The sequence below is a fragment of the Hermetia illucens genome, chromosome 6 (assembly GCF_905115235.1).
Source record: "Hermetia illucens chromosome 6, iHerIll2.2.curated.20191125, whole genome shotgun sequence".
Lineage (NCBI taxonomy): Eukaryota > Metazoa > Arthropoda > Insecta > Diptera > Stratiomyidae > Hermetia > Hermetia illucens.
Window position 1 is genome coordinate 40,441,304 of NC_051854.1, and position 17,580 is coordinate 40,458,883.

A 17,580-nucleotide genomic window follows, 5' to 3' on the forward strand; every position below is an offset into this window, starting at 1 on the left:
CAAGTTCATCTAAGACGAATTGAAAAGTGACTTACAAAATGGAAATGGAAGAGGTTCCCATCCTTCTTTGACATCCTCAGGCGATTCTGTTGGAGGATACCCCTTTATAAAAAGAGTTTTGCGGGGCGGATCGTCTCCGGCCACTCAAGATGGACTTTGATCATCGATATTCCATTTAATCATTACAAATGGCGCCCAATGTGGGGCCAAACATTTTCTATATTCAAGGCCCGAAATTTAGATAGCCGACCGACTTCGATAAGGTAGTCGACAGTCCTCTTTTTCTTTAGCTCTTGTCCCTGTCACAATTGGGGTTGACTCGTCGTGATCAGTTACGCCATTTTTTTCAATCAAATCCCTGATCTGGATGCAGCCGCGAGGCTTTCAAATTCCCACCCTGCGTATCAGGCCACCGTTGTTTCGGCCGGCCTTTTTGTCTGTTCAGACGAATCTTGGCAAGTGAATTCTCGTTAGTGCGAATTACGTGACTGTACCATACCATCGAAGATGCCTTTCTCGTAATTTTTTCACGATCGGTGCAACTCCATATCGATCACGGATATCTGCATTTCGGATGTGATAAAGACGTGTTACGCCACTAGTCCAACGCAAAATCTGCGTCTCCATTACCGCGAGACGCCGTTCATTGTTTTTTTAGACGGTGTCAACATGAAATGTATATGATGGTGCAAAATTTCACCCACTGCATTGGCGTAAAGTCTGAAAGGATTTTAAAGTCCAAAGCGAAGTCCGTAAAGGTTGCATTCTACCACTCTCTCCGGCACGTGGAGAGGTTTGTGGGCAATGCTATCTGATGACATCTCCTCGTTCTCTCAGATGCCATAACACTTCCATTAATAGGTAGAATATTGCAGGTGTCGGGAAATTGGTATACCTCGGTGGTATTGGTTCTGTTAACGGTGATACCGAACTTGATGTTCACTTAATTCATTAATAGGGCTAAGGTCGTCTTGGCTGTTTGTCAAAAATATGGAAATATAGCTGGGAGATTGAAGAATTTTGTCGGCATACGGGCCCTGTCGGGGCGTGGTATGGGAGCTATGTTATGCAATGGAGTCTACATCTAGAATATTCGAAGAGTGGGTTGTCCTAGAACTAAGGGCACAGAACAGTAGAGGAAGAGTGGAAACTTGTCGAAATCATCATGGGGTCTGAACTACTGTTGGTTCCTGGTAAGGCAGCAGAAGTTACTTCTAAGTAGCGCCTTAAAATTGCCCTTTTCCACTTATTTCTACTAAATAAATATAATATGGTTTGCTTTTTTCTATATGACTGTTACCTGTATTAGTTTTGCTATTGCAATAATCCGTTAAGAATTTTTCTAGGGTAAAGCGAGGTAGATGTAAATTCTTAACTACTTGAACAGGATCTCCCTCCTTCCACTGAAACACTAGATCATCTGTTGTCCATCCATCTGAAATATTAATGTCATGTTAGCTAGTTGAGCAAAAATAACAAGGATTAAGTTGGGTACTTACAACTGGCCATTCGAAGTGAACAAACTTGTCTGTCCAAGGGATATAACTTCAGATTCATAGGACAAGCTAGCGTAAGCGAAATTCTTATACTATAAAGTACGGAGCCCTTGGGGAATATCCGTATATATACATTTGGCATGATTATATTGTGAAAGTGACCTTCCTTTTCGTTTGAGAAGAACAAATCTGGCATCCATACTCGACTTGCTTCTGTTAAAGTAAGATACTTCAGACGACCTGGAAAGATTTATCAAAATAATTAAAAATATTTATGTAGCTAAATATAAAAAAATTATTTATTTGCTAAAATTGATTGACTGACACAAAAAGGAGACTTCCTGGATGCTCTATACCCCATAAAGGAGTGAGCTAGATGTACATGGGTATATAAAGTCATTATTTTCAAAGCAACCAGCTCTACTTTTCTCAGGTTTGAAGCTCATTTCCAAATGAATAGATGGCTGGGATTTTATAGCCGGTGCAATCCCCGAGGAGTGTGGAGACCGCGTTCTTCTACAGCAAACTCTTCGATAGCGAGACGCCTCATTGCTGGGGTAGTTTCTGAGAACGGGTCCTTAAAATAATTGGCTCTTTCGGACCCCCGCACTCCTCCCCTTCGAAACCAATCTTGAAACTTATATCTGCTTCGAAAAGTACGAATTGAGACCTTTCATATGATACCCCACATAGCCATGTGCGTTGGGAGACCTCCTCAATTAAATTAAACCTAGGACGATGTTGCTTACTGCAGACGTCGTAATGGAAGAAAGGGTGTAACAGACAGACAGACGGACCGCTTGTGTGGAGTTGCTAGATCTCCCATCAGGCGTGGCTCCAGGGGGATGCCAGTCGACTCATCTGTGAATGAGTATCTGAGTTAAATCAGAGTAATAAACTGCGGCGAACGCAATGCTGACCACATTGCCTCCTATAGGATAATTTAATCTTGTAGTGTACCATTACGGTCTTGAATGAAGTTCTCTAACATACTTCAAGTCCCTGATCCAACATGGATTGTTGCGTCAACGATTATTATTATTATTAATATAAAAACATTCTTTAGTAGGCCGCAGTAGGAAGCACGGGCAATGACACACGTGACCCAATTGACACTTAACCGTGGTGCCTCGACCTACCACTAAATAAAAGAGTGCGTGAGAAAAATGATGCTCATAAAAGGAATTAGCATGCACCTAAGAGGAAAGCAGGCGCACTAGCTGCTTCGAAGAATAGAGCTAAAAGTACGGAAAGGAGGAAGAATCGTGCGATCATCGGCAATCGAAGGAAGACCTAAGGGAATCGAAAATGGTGGATGGATCAAGCTCATTCACAAAAAGGCGAAGAAGAAATTGAGGGTGTGAATTCCCCAGAGAGATTGTTACCTCCAAGCTGACCCCGACCTAAAAGATCTAGGAGGAAATGTGACCAACCTCATGTTTGAGCTGAAAAAAGCTAAAGCGAAATTTATGTCTTTCGTAATCGAGGAGTTAAGTACTTATTTGGAAAGAATGTCACGGCACGGGCCCAAAAACATGAGATCTATATATGTACAATGCAAGGATCTCGACGAAGTAATATCCCGAGGAGAAATTTGCGGCACGTTGAAAGAACAATTTAAGTTGGAGAAATTCACTGAAGAATCCGTTGTGAATGTGAGGAAAGCCTCTGGTAATACTCAAACACAGCAGAGGCAAGGTAGAAGCTAGTAGTGACAGGAAAAGTTCGAATCGGATGGGTCGTCTGCCGTTTGAAAGAGCAAATTTCATTACAGAGGTGCTTCAGGTGCCTCATGTTGGGACACTTCGTGAAGACGCTAGGCATCAATTGATCTGAATGATGCGGAAGGTGGGAGGAGAAATGCCATATTCCCAAGGAATGGAATAGGGACCACAAATGACTACCTGACCTTTGCAAGCTCTACACTGCCGCGTTGTGTGACTTGGCACATTAACGAGGACTCCATTCACACGAATTATCTTCAAAATAAGGAGACAGCCACACGCTAAGTAAATAACATCCCCAAAGCTCAGAGGCCCATCAGGCTTGTCCGCAAAAGCATTGGATGAGCAGACCTTCATGGAAGTGTGGCTAGACCAACCTACTAAGGCATCTTTAAGGCGTAGAAGGTCCAACTACTGGTGGAGTAGTGAACTGGCCGGTGTTCGAACATCCTGCTACTGAGAGAGGGCGGTAGGTAGGATCGACCAGTGCAAAAAGAGCATGCATACAAAAAACCCCATAAAAATCTCAAGTTGGCCTTCAAGCCTTCAAGGGACTCTGACATCATTCCAAAAATTCTGTATGTGACGGTAATTTTGGCAGTAGTCATAGACGAGATCTTGAAGATCTGCAGAAGAATAGGTAATAACAAAGCGGGGCCGGGTCTGGGCGGAATATCGAATAGACCCCTTAAGCTCGCCGTGAAATCTAGTCCGCACATATTTGCTGAGTTGTTAGAAGCATGCATGTACAAACGGATATTCTTTACAACATGGAAGCGGCAGAAGTTGCTTAAGGCTGACGACGACTTGGTTTGCCATTGACTTATGATTGCACATGAGCTGATAGTTGTGGCATTTTGTTACCTTAGTACACGAGAGTGACATCTCTTGGAAACGACTTTCAGGTTAATGTTGCAGCTGCTTCCGCCCCGATAATAACTTTGGCAGTATTGCAAGTACGCACAAAGCTATGACATCAAATGGACTCCTAACTAGCACCTAATCCCGGCTCTGAACATAAACTCCCATGAGGATTTGTGTCAACCTACGCGTGACCTCCCTGCACGCATATCCAATTACGGGGAGCATCTAAGGTGACTTCACTTTCTAGCGGAGATAGCGGCTTGCAGCTAGGACCCAAATTAAAATGACAACAACAACAACAGCAAAAACAGAGATGACAAAACAAATTTTCAGAAGGAGCAGCAATACACGAAGTTCACCGTTTCTATGCAAGAAGCGCCAAGTTTCGACGATCACTTACTGAAAAAGTTGAAAGGTCCATTTTCCCAACGGTGAAATCGACTGGAAGTGAAAAAGGGAGCGACACTGTAGAGGCTAAGAGTCCTGGCGACCAAAAGGAGAGACGTCATCGAATTTGGAAAAGGGGCCATGAGAACTCCGACCTGCGTGACACACCTTTGTCGGGAAAAAAGGGTGACGATTTCTTCAATCAGGTGGAAATGAAAGTCATCTCACTGCAGAAAATGGACCTCATCCGAAAGACAAGGGTAGAGCAAGAAAAGCCAGTCAAGAAGTGTAGGGTGGCTCCATGGAAAATGGAGGCTGCTATCATCGTCCAGCGAAACAACAGAATGTCAACAATGGCATAATGGAGATGGATGAACTGCTGGATCTTATTGAACACCAGCGAAACTTCTGGATGACAGCCGCAGAAAAGCAAGGGAAAAAGCACATCGCTAGTGCACACTCTAGTTGCGCAGAACGCAGTGCTCTCAGCCCGGCAGGGGGAATAAAAAATCGACAAAAGAATGCGAGAGTAAAACAGCGTCGAGGACGTAGCAAGAAGAATTCCGCGGGATGGTAACGAAGCGGACCAACCAGTGTCGAAAACTGGAGAAAATTCAGCAACAATAACCTAAGTTGAATAGCGACAACAGTGGCCACTGTATTAAAATGCAAGCTTAGGTGGAAAACTGAAAAGAAAAGTACGTTCTGCGAGACAATCCAGAGGATTCTAGGCACGAAGGCAGTGGTTTCCAGCCTAGAACCAATGTGCGCCCTTGCAATAAGGCATTCGGGTTGTTCCATTAATACGGAAGAAGTGGAGGAGGCAATAAAAGGAGATTTCCCAGATGTGGGCAACCTTAAGATGGGAGTTACGTCTGTCAACTCTAGAGGACAAAAATTGACCATTGTCACTGTCCCTGAGAAGACAGCGAGTCAGCTTCCTCATTGCGGGAAAAAAGATCGGGTGGATTATTTGCAGAATAAGGCGAAGGGGCATATATCAGGGGCTTGCAGGAGACAGGACAAAAGCATTTGTGTTACAAGTGCGGCGAACCTGGACACAAAGCGGAGAATTGTTATTCGGTAAAGTGCTGTGTCCTTTGCAAGGACCGGGGTCTGCAAAAATAAGATGTGGCGTATGTTTCGCAAATCTTAAAAAAATAATAAATATATTCAGTTCTGACAAGCTTTGGTCCAAAGTATGGGTGGATTTACGCTCAATATAATCATGTAGTCAAGTTGTGTTCTGCAAATTATATAAAGGAGCATTGGATATCTGGGAATCGCTTCGGTCACGCTGCTCGGTGGGGCAGCTTCTGGCGATTTTCCTCTGCCCTGATAAGAAATCGTAAAGCCGTCATCGCCTAATATTTTTAGTTTGGGCGCTAAGCCCTATACGAGGGGTCCGTGGACCAAAAAAGAGGGAGTAAATTCTTCCCCATTTGGTCCGATCCGGCATCAAGTGAATGCGGACTTAAGACCTCTTAAAAAAATATACGACAATAGAAGTTTAACATGTCCAAAAACCTTCTGAGATCCATACCGGTTTTTGGAAGCGGGAAGCTCGAAATCGCTCGCACCTTGACTGGTGCCTTCAGGGATTATTAGGTGGCCGAGGAATCTCACCTGCGATTGTAGAAGTTTGCATTTATCAACGTTAAGAACTAGATCGGTCTTAAGGACAGGTTGAAAAATGTACTCGCTATGTTCTAAATTTTCGAACTCATCGGAAGACGCGACCAGAACATCATCCAAATATACGAAACAGAACTTGAGGTTTCGTAACACAGAGTGGATGAATCTTTGAAAGGTTTGCGCCAAAAGTTATTCTAGTGAACGCGACAAGTTTGGAAGGTGTGCATATTACCATTTTCGGAACGTCTTCGGGAGCTACAAGGATTTGACGGTATGCCTTGACATCTGTTCGCTGGTATTCGCGACATTCGAAATTTATTTATCCTGCCGCACCATATAGAAATTTTATTATGTACTTCTACCTAACAACGCTGTTATTAGATATGAAAACTAATGATATATTTTAAATACTACAAATATAGTGAAATCGCTATCATTTCGCTGGAAAACAAGTAGAAGACAATTTGAGTAGCGTGATATCCACATTTAATTTAGCGAGAGATATCGATAGGTTCATAAACGTAATTTTGTGATGATATTTACTTTTGTAAAGACAGTTTTATCATGAATTATTTTGTTATTTATAGTTGTATCTGATATTAAATCATTTCAATGAAAGGTATCAATTCATAAATTAGATAACTACCTCCAATATCGTCAAATTTCAGCCTTTCATCCGTCCACTGTTCTCGGAATGTCAACTGGACACTGTATTCCTATAAAAGCAGAAATAGTTTTAGATAAACGAATCTTGACAATATTTCTAACTAAAAATAAAAAAATATTAAATGGTTTATTGAGGAATTTTTTCAAAATAGATACATTGAAGCTTCACATGCAATGCAGCATACAAGCCCTTTTTTACAGCAGAGCTGATCTAATATTCTAAAAATGCGACCTTTAAGCTATGCATTCCGTCAACTGTTTAAAAATTAGCAAACATTTTATCACTACAAAAAAGCAGAAAGTTCATTCAATAGTCATGCGATTTAGTAATATAATTGTTTGCATGCCTTCGTGTAATAAATAACTTCAAATAATTGAATAAAAACTAAGTGTATTATAATTTTAATGATTCAAAACTAACTAAACTCGAAACGGAACTTACTGTAGAAACTTATCTTATAGAAACAAGTTAGAAACGATACAGATAACATAAAGATTACGATAAAGTTCTGATGATGAAGATGACCTATAAATCAAATGTTTAAGATAGTTTTTAATATAGTATGTAAGTGGCTTATTTGGAGTAGTTTGTAGGTGCTTTTTCGTTAGATGTCAGTAGATTATTCGTCCAAACGAAGGGACGCAACTTATAACACTTTTTGAGGTTTTCAAGTGATACATATGTGAAAACAACAAATTAGTTTTAGAACCTACGTTTTTCTTGAAGTATTCTGTTCTTTTTCTCCGTTAACCATATGTGAAATTAGTAATACAAAATCTAGTTTATGAAATGATCGGAATACGTTCCGAGATTATATAGTATCTCATTGGAAAAAAAAAACAAAATGATTCATTGGGAAGGTTCTCGCATGAGGTGAAATGACAAAATATTATGAAACGCACATATGATGTGATTTATAGGTATATGAGTAGTTACTTGTCGAACTTTATAAATAGTGAAATAGAAATCCTTACTAATATCAGTCAGAGATTTGGTATTATTTGATTTAAAGTCATTTTTCCCCACATATACTACGGATATAACAGTTTTAAGAATATTATCACTTCTTGCAGAAAATAAATTCGTTCTCTTTATTTTGAATAACACTACATTTTCACACTATATTTCACTTGATATTTCACAATATCATATCCCATATCTAATTTTTCTCAGGGAATAGAATTGTCGTTTAATTTTAATAACATAAAAGCTGATATATTTACATATATAGTTCGATGAAGAGTTTTTTCATTATTTTCCTTCGTTTCAGGTTAATACCACTTTCTACTTTATTCAACATTATGAACTGAACTGAAGTGAAGGATATATTAACACCATTGAATGACTTGTTTCTAGTTCTCATTGAGTGCGTAAATAATGGTTATAAACTTTCGCTTTCCACCGCATTTCACGAAAGGTTTCGAAAATGTTTGCCTTCATCGGTGTTACCTTTATATAGTATTTATTTTATTATACGCCAAAATTGCAAGTGTGCCCTTATGTTTATGTAGAAATAATCGAAGACAATTAGATTTCTGTAGAAAACACTCCGACGGAGAACCTGAAATATGCTTCCGTAAGATTTTGAAGCAGATCCTAACCGATATAGTCATCAACCCGGTTGACCAAAAATATATATCACTGCAGTGCTAATTTGCCACTTTCTGCTATATTTCTATAATATATTATGTCCTCACAGTTTTGCTCACTCGTATTTATATATTTTACTTGAGAGTCGATATCACAATATACTTGGGAGGTATTCAAGTAACAGTTGTAAATTTATCACCCTCATTTATAGTTGTCTCCTCCAAAAAATTGTAACTAAAATATTCAAAAGTAAATAAGATGGAAGCAAAACTGAAAATATCTTTACATTAGAGTTACAGATACATCAACCATTTATTGGTGTATGAAGACTTCAACAATCATCAAGTCAACACTTCCTATAAAGTCATGTTCTATTTTATTGAAAATATTGGGACAGTGAAGCATAAATGTTCATTTAGGAAACTAACATGATGGTAATCAGATGTCTCCTTGAATGTTTGCTTGTATTCATGCAAATCTGAATCTGAAGATCAATGATATGTAAAACTGAAACCACGCAAAAGAATCACATGTGTAAAATATAAACAATAAAATTGGATTGACTAACTTCCAACTCAGCGTAAAGTGCGAAATCCAATTTTATTTGCATAAAAATGTCAATGCATTGTGAAAATATGAAAAATAAAATCAAATAAATTGGGACAAGTTGAATCCATGGTGATGAACAGAAGATAGAAGCAACGGTTAATGAGTAATGGTTTTTGGTAATTGTAGCTAAATATGATAGACATTGGTTATATATATTTCGTTTGCATATAATGTACATGTTCTTAAAACATATCTTTTGTACAAAGTTCGTAAAATATTGACCTGAACTGAAATGGTTTTGACGACACGGCAAGTTTATTTTATTATTCACATGTGTATATATATATATGCTCATAGGCAGACACCAAAAAGATTTTTTTTTATAAAGAAATTCATTTTACTGTTTTCACTTTTGTAGCATAGTTGGTATAATATACATTCAAGCACACAAAAACAAATAAGTAGTTAAATAGAAAGATAGATGATTTTATAGTTAGTTCGGTGTTTATTTTCGTGATTTTTTCTGAACAGGTGTTTCTATTGATTTGTCAATTATATTTCTGGTAAGTAACAATATTTGATATGAAGGAAAATAATGTGATCAGTTGACCGTTGCAATATGACCATAACTTATGCTTTTAAGAATGATTTCTGCATTCCTGCAGGAGAACCTTTTAAAATAATATCTTCTTTGAATCTTTGGGTCATTCACTTTCATAAACAAGAGCATACTCAACTACACCTAATTCTCTTTTTACACGAATTTCATTTAACACGAGTTAAAAAATTAACATTTTTCTCTTTTTATGCGAATTGTTTTGCTTTAACACGATTTGAAATATTCTAAGAATTTTTTTATATTTTTTTTTAAGGTTTACGGATTTTTTTTATTTTACTACTACTCACAAATTATATAATTTAATATGGCATTATCGTATGATCTTATCGGAACCAAGCTACAATTTTTTTATTTAACTAAAATATTTTTTACACGATTTTTTTTACACGATTCCATTGGGAACTTATCTATCGTGTAAAAAGAGAATTAGGTGTACTTGATTATCTTTTCCCAATAGTAATGGTAATTGATTGTAAAGAAATAGTTAAACTTGAAAGATTCCCCCTCTAGTCATTAAGCAAGAAAATAAAAGATACTGACACTAACATATTCTGTGAAAATTTTCATTTGTTAGTCCAATCATCACGTTCCTGAAAGGCTCGTGTTGAATAAACTCCGAAGAAGCAAGGACGACTGTATCATAAGTTATGTGGACTGACAATTCTTTCGAAGCAATGTTACTTATAAATTTGAAAGTTTTTTTTTCAATAAATCGATCAAAATGAAAACATGATTTTCCTTATATTTGTTTTGCACAATCTTGTGTACTTTAATTTTTTATATATATACTTTGCTCGGTGTATAAAAGCCGTTGTGGGAAGCGATTGAAGAAAAAACGATTTTTTGTCTGGTGGTATATATAAGATTCTTGAATTTTATTTTTAAAATAATGCGTTTAAGCGAATACATGAAGTTCGTTATTGGTTTCATTTTGAAAAACAAACTTCATGACTTTTATTGAAATCGAATAACGTGGTGTCTTCTTCAAAGGCATTTGTAACTGTCCAAATATTAGTAAAGATAAATAATATGGGGACTTTCAACACCGTATTTATCAACTCACCATTTTATAATCGTCGATTTTAGATATCGATCGAAGGAACATGTTGACATCAACTAAGGTTGGCGCGTTCTCTACAATGTTTGTAATAAATTTAGTTTGGTTTTGTTTGTCTCCTTGGAGTTAAATATCTTTTACTTTTCTTGAGATTGAGTGTGTTTTTGTTCTTTCTATTGATTGGAAGGTGTTGTACGGATGAAACTTGGTCGTTTAAAAATTCATCTTTGTTTCAGAATACTTTGTTCAAATCTAAGTTTAAACAAAATTGGTTTGTGATGTGGTGGAAGAAGTTGAATTGGTATAACAGAAAAAATTAAATAAAAAAATTACATTTTGTAACTGATTTCTATGGATGTGTTTGCGTGGATTTTAAATACTTTTCAATGAAGATGAAGGCGAGTATTACTTTCTTCTATTCAATAAGAAGCAAGATTATCTAATAAGCTGTTGAGGTAAAATACATTTCCAATTCGGATTGAAACTATAAATTCTAATTTATCGACTACATGCGAACTCATCTAAAATGTAATGAACGATTTTGAACTCCTTAAACCTATATTGATGTAGGAAAAATATAACAAATGAAATAGAATCATTATGAAAACTATGAAGATTGAAAAACCCTCGTAATCCTTAGGGAAAAGTTTCTAGGATGAAACCTTTTTCATTATATTTAAATTGTAAGTGTGCACACATTGATATTCTAAAAAGGCGGAAGTGGTTTTGAGATGAATTATGAGGAACTGTACTGGCGAGAAAACAGTAAAATCCATTCACTGTCCATTCAGAGCGATAGTGAATTGTTGCTGGAATTCAGTATCTTTTCATCGCAAGCAAAGAAACTTAGTTAATAACGATCAAGAATTAAAGTACGCAGGAAATTGAATTGAAAAGCCTAGAATGAGTTATTTTTCATCTATATGGTATTTTGTGTTACACAAATAAATAAAATAAGCAAAACGATGTATTATAATAATGAGGAATGTCTATGGATCTCGCATAATGGATTTAGCAGTGGTGCGTTGTTAAGTTCAATAGTTATAATTCAAATTCATGCCGCTTTATGAAATTTGGCCAGATTTTCTTCTAATCTCGCGCTTCAAAAACCATTACTATTCGTTCTTTTTCACTAAACTCGAAATGGTATTCGGCTATTTGTTGTTATGTGCTCAACATTTTATGGAATGGTGGAAAGGAGATGATGATTGTTAAAGAAGACGCCAAATCAAACATGCCAATGTTGTATGAAATGAGATTAACAATGCGAATATGCTAAATAAGATGGTTCAAATCATTAAATAACAAACCGCTACGATTTCTGCTCAAACAAAAATACCAATCGCAATATGTATAATTTTATAGCACAGTTTTATGTTAATTAAAATATTCAGATTTATTATATTTTAATATCTGTTTAAACGTAGTCACATTCAAAACTTAATTTTCATTTATAAATCTCGTTTTTCACATTCTGCTTCACATGAAGATAAACGCTTAAAGCACACCATACAACAAAAATAATGCTTGGAAAATTCACAGCAATCTCATGAATGTTTCACATTCGAACTTTCTCGAATAATGTTCAGATTAATAACAATACTTATATCCAAAACACAGAGATAAGAGAGATCCAAAAGACATTCAACTTAAAGGAAAGAATCGAAGAAGAAAGAAAACAACACAGAAGTCAATAAATCATAGAAATGGAACCTAAACTCAAAAAAAAAAAAGAACAGAAAAACTTCAAACTCAATTGAGTACTAATTAATGGAAACAAATTGGTACAGAACAAAACTAGAAATATCAAAAGTAAAAGTTTTATTTTATTCTTTTCTCAAATTTCTCAAAAACTTAGCTTACGACAAACATTCATTTTAACGTAAAATTAGTAATTAAACATGGCCCACGTGACACTTGACAATTAATATATCAAGACCTATATTATTTCAAAAATTATATCAACTATGTAAAGAAAGAGAGGCGAGTACTACAACCATTTAAGTTAAATGCTTTCATATTTGCGCCGTATTGAAATGTGCGTTTATGTTTTCAAGTAGTCAAACTACTGCTCAACTCTGGTAATGAAAGTTTCCACTAAACACGAGTATAATGATCACTCTTTGGAAGGGGGTCGTTAGTATATAGGCTCTTACTTCTTGTGACGTTGTTATTTGATGTTCCATGGAATTAACACTAAACACTGAATTTTCCGTAAATTTTTTTTCAGTGTGTATAGTGCCGAAACTGAATTCAATTATTAAAAAGAATATCAATAATTGCTAAATATGATACCAAAAATTCGAGATATCTGTATCTCAACTCCCAAACTAAATAGTTAATTTGGAAAAATTTGCTACCTTTATTTTACTATACAACACAAATATAAAAAAAAAATATTTTTATTTGAAAATATATTACACAAATGGACAACCATATACTAATCGTAATTATAGTACAGTCACGATAATATCAACTTCTGTAACAGCCTCATTTTGGATTTGAAATTCAGGCTCTTCGGCTCCTTTTTATATCAATTATAGAACTACATTTTCAAAGATACTTTCGACTATTTACTATGCGCAACTCTAGGTATATTTTGGGGATTTTTATTACTAATCATTATTAATCACCTGGAAAAGACACATTCTAAAACAGAACAAGAAAATACAGAAAGATGCACCGATTTTTGGAGATGAATTTCTGGCACATCATTGACAATAAATTGTAAATTTAAAAATAGATTCTATAGCCCATAAAAACGTATAAAGTTTTAACTTGAAAAAAAAGATAAGTATAGTAGATGCTCCTGGATACATTTATAACAAGGATCTGCTTAGATCCCTCCGATAGGCTACCATACACGATTAGTATTTCATCAATCGTCCATAAGACAATCCATCAAAAATGGACTGCCGAAAAACTGATGGACTGATGTAAAAACAAGACGACAAAAAACTATTTTTGTTTTATGCGTTTAAAGATCCACTCAATTTATCATCAGTCCAGCCAGCCTGACTGACAGATTTTATTTGAAAATTTAAATTTTCGTCAATCAATCAGTCATTGCCATAGAAATACCCTAGACGATCAGTTTGCTATAATTTTGCCACTTTGACAGACCCCAGTTTGATGCAATACTGATCGTGTAAGGCTGACCGTCAGTCAGAAAGGTAAAACTCTTGTTGTAGCCAGGTCCTTGAATATGAAGACCCTTTTCCTACCGTGTCCACTGCACGTAGCATTTTAGAATAGAGTATCAATTCGTTGGTGACGTTTGACGTGTATGCTTGCCTGTTTTTGGACTGTGAATCGAAGGATTTGTCTGGGAGGCGTGATGGCTGACCATACACTATATCTGTAGGTCATCTTTCTAAGCTTCTAATGCTTTCCTACAGCGGCTAATGTGGCAGCGCATTGCCCCTTTGTCCATGAACGTGGATTGGTACCCACGATGGAGCATAAAACCTGGGAAATGCCTGCTGAACTAAGACCAACAGCTCTACTACCAAACTTTATCTCCTCTTTCAGGTGGTAACCGCTGGGAGCTTTTTTTAAGGAAAGGTGGAAACGGAGAAGGCTGAAGGCGAAGATCATATATTATAGTGGCCATCCAGTAAATCAGCAATAGAACAAAAGGATGCCGCATACCGAGTAATATTGCTTTTTCATAGGAAAATGTGCGGAGACTTATCACGAACTCCACCGAGCAGAGAAGCAACACCACAGACAGAGAAAGGTAGGGTGGGAGAACAAACAAGCCCGTAGGCTCGAAAATTACAGGAAGCAACCACATTGGCGCGGGGGTTTTACCAACAAGTCAGCTGGATAAAACTTTATACACCTCGATGCTCACCCTGCAGAGACAAAGAAGGAAAAGGGAGATATCCCGCAGTGAAGCAATTATAGAGGTATCACGCCTAGAACATCATTGGCCAACATCAAAGAAGCAAATCAGCAACAGATCAGATTTTCTCTCTGTGGCAAGCGATGGCAGAACTGTCGGAGTATGGAGAACAGTTGTATTATTATTTCATCGACTGTAAGGCCGCCTATGATAGCATGGCCAGGGTAAAACTGTAGACGGCCATGACAAAATTCGGCATCCCGACGAAATTGATAAGACTGACTAGACTCACCCTGACCAATTCGCGAGATCAGATAAAAGCAACAGCATCGCGCAAGTCGCGAGAGTGGACCATTCGACATTAACAAAGGTCTAAGACAAGGGGATGCCCTATTATGCGTCCTCTTTAATCTGGTCCGAGTGATCCGAGTGAAACGTCTCACTATATGGTGAAAGCTCATACTGTAGACAGCTTGCCAGTTCTCATGTATTCCTCGGACACTTCGGTTCTTGGGAATAAAAATTGCGAACCCTTGGCCACGTTCAAGAGAATAATTCTCCGACGAATTTTTGGCCCCCTACAAGAGAATGGACGATTCCGTAGCCTGCATAACGACGAAATCTATGAGCGATACCACGACCGTTTACTTGTGGAAGAAATCCGGCTCAACAGGTTGCGGTGGGTGGGTCACCTAATCCATAAAATGAAGATGATCTAGCCAAAAAGTCTATAAGGACAATATCTATGGTTGAAAAAGAAGACGAGGCAGACCCTGCTGAATTGGAACGATGACGTATTTCAGGACGCTAGACAGCTTTTAGGGATATCGAATTGGTGGACGTCGGCGCAAAACTGGGATGTCTGGAGTTCCTTATTAAGGCAGGCGTAGACCGGATACCCGTTGTTGTGCCGTTAATGATGATGATGATGCCATTAACGGCAGGATAGTATGTTGCACTTCTCATATGAGTTGCGCCGGTCAGGTTGCTGAGCTCTTGAAACAACCTCGATTCAAATTGGCTTCCTTGATCTGAGGTGATCCGAAGTTGTATACCGAATTTGGAAATTAATACGTCAATGAACACAATGCTACTTCCGGCCAACCTGAACGACGGTCGACGATGATAAGGCAGTAGCGTTGTCCGTCACAATAAGATCTAGATGCACGTGCTTGAATCTAGAAGATGGTGGCGCAAACATCCGAACTTTTGATCGCTAACAGTTACTGCAGCCACGCGTCTAATACCTGCAATCGGTTTTGATAGGTAGCCAAACATACCATGTATTACCAGTTTACGGGTGGCGTATATTCCTGGGGTGGGTAGTTGGTGTAAGCTGTTTTTAACAGTTTTTCGGTATGGATAAGTGATGCAAGGTCGGATGCTTCCAGTAGACACATCGCAACATAACTTGCAGCTAGCCCCCGAAACCTGGAATTGCTTTAGTCCAAGTTCTGTATTCATCTGTAGCTTTTTCAGCTTTTCGTCATCGGACTGGGATGCTGCAAGCTTTGCGTAATCAATAATTGATTGCAACTCCACAATCATAGATAAGGCGTCCGAAACAACGTTGTCGTAATCGGATACGTGCTAGATATCGCTAGTAAACTGCCCGATATGATCTAGATGAAGAAACTGACATGGTGAGCACTCGTTTTTTTTCTAGAAAGCGAAGGTTAGCGGGTTGTAATCTGTAAAGATGGTGATTATTCTTGCCTCTACCATTTAACGAAAATGTTTTGCCACTAGGTACATACCTAGCAGTTCCTAGCCATACGGTTGGTATTTACGTTCCATTGGACCAGGTTTCATTGAGAAGAAAACCAAAGGTTGCCAGCTACAGTTGATCGTTTCAACTTTGGCTGGCAAAGGACGTGACGTGACGTCCTTTTGACACCAGGTGCCATAAGAAACTTAACTCCTGCTGACTAAAAATGCATTTACTTGGATTCAACTCTATCCTATATTTTTTCAGTCTTTGGAGCGCAATTTTTAAGGGTTGGTATGTCATCAAGGTGGGCATAGCAGAAGTCCAATCCTTCTAAAGCCTCGTCGATGAATCGCTGGAATGTGTGCGCTACATTCCATATGCCGATATTATAGACGGATACTCATAAAGACCGAACGGTCTTATAATGGCAGTCTTCTGTATGTCTTCTTCAGCTACCGGGACCTGGTTAAATATTCTTCATCATCATCAACGGCGCAACAACCGGTATCCGGTCTTGGCCTGCCTTAATAAGGAATTCCAGACATCCCGGTTTTGCGCCGAGGTCCACCAATTCGATATCCCTAAAAGCTGTCTGGCGTCCTGGCCCACGCCATCGCTCCATCTTAGGCAGGGTCTGCCTCGTCTTCTTTTCCTACCATAGATATTGCCCTTATAGACTTTCCGGGTGGGATCATCTTCATCCATACGGATTAAGTGACCCGCCCATCGTAACCTATTGAGCCGGATTTTATCCACAACCGGACGGTCATGGTATCGCTCATAGATTTCGTCATTGTGTAGGCTACGGAGTCGTCCATCCTCATGTAGGGGGCCAACAATTCTTCGGAGGATTCTTCTCTCGAACGCGGCCAAGAGTTCGCAATTTTTCTTGCTAAGAACCCAAGTTTCCGAGGAATACATGAGGACTGGCAAGATCATAGTCTTGTACAGTAAGAGCTTTGACCCTATGGTGAGACGTTTCGAGCGGAACAGTCTTTGTAAGCTGAAGTAGGCTCTGTTGGCTGACAACAACCGTGCGCGGATTTCATCATCGTAGTTGTTATCGGTTGTGATTTTCGACCCTAGATAGGAGAAATTGTCAACGGTCTCAAAGTTGTATTCCAGTATCCTTATTCTTGTTCGTGCTTGTGTTTGACCAGTGCGGTTTGATGTTGTTGGTTGATTCGTCTTCGGTGCTGACGTTGCCACCATGTATTTTGTCTTGCCTTCATTGATGTGCAGCCCAAGATCTCGCGCCGCCCGCTCGATCTGGATGAAGGCAGTTTGAACGTCTCGGGTGGTTCTTCCCATGATGTCGATATCGTCAGCATAGGCCAGTAGTTGAGTGGACTTGAAGAGGATCGTACCTCTTGCATTCACCTCAGCATCACGGATCACCTTCTCGAGGGCCAGGTTAAAGAGGACGCATGATAG

General features: G+C 38.3%; 1 protein-coding gene across 25 annotated transcripts in view; it reads right to left on the minus strand.

The window, feature by feature from the left end:
* LOC119658719 (glutamate-gated chloride channel) overlaps positions 1-17,580 on the minus strand; it is a 211,076-nt gene that overhangs the window by 70,373 nt on the left and 123,123 nt on the right. For 21 of the 25 annotated variants that reach the window (XR_005250276.1, XR_005250278.1, XR_005250277.1 and 18 more), the window contains 3 exons: positions 6,753-6,822; positions 1,500-1,736; positions 1,301-1,435 (listed from right to left, as the gene is read on the minus strand). Coding sequence is in view for 22 of the 25 variants with exons in the window: in XM_038066367.1 (XP_037922295.1) it covers positions 1,301-1,435; positions 1,500-1,736; positions 6,753-6,822 (442 nt within the window). In the remaining 3 variants the exon portion in view is untranslated. Of the gene's footprint in view, positions 1-1,300; positions 1,436-1,499; positions 1,737-6,752; positions 6,823-10,594; positions 10,666-17,580 lie in introns of all 25 variants that reach the window. The other 4 variants (XM_038066354.1, XM_038066351.1, XM_038066365.1 and 1 more) reach the window with 1 other exon arrangement.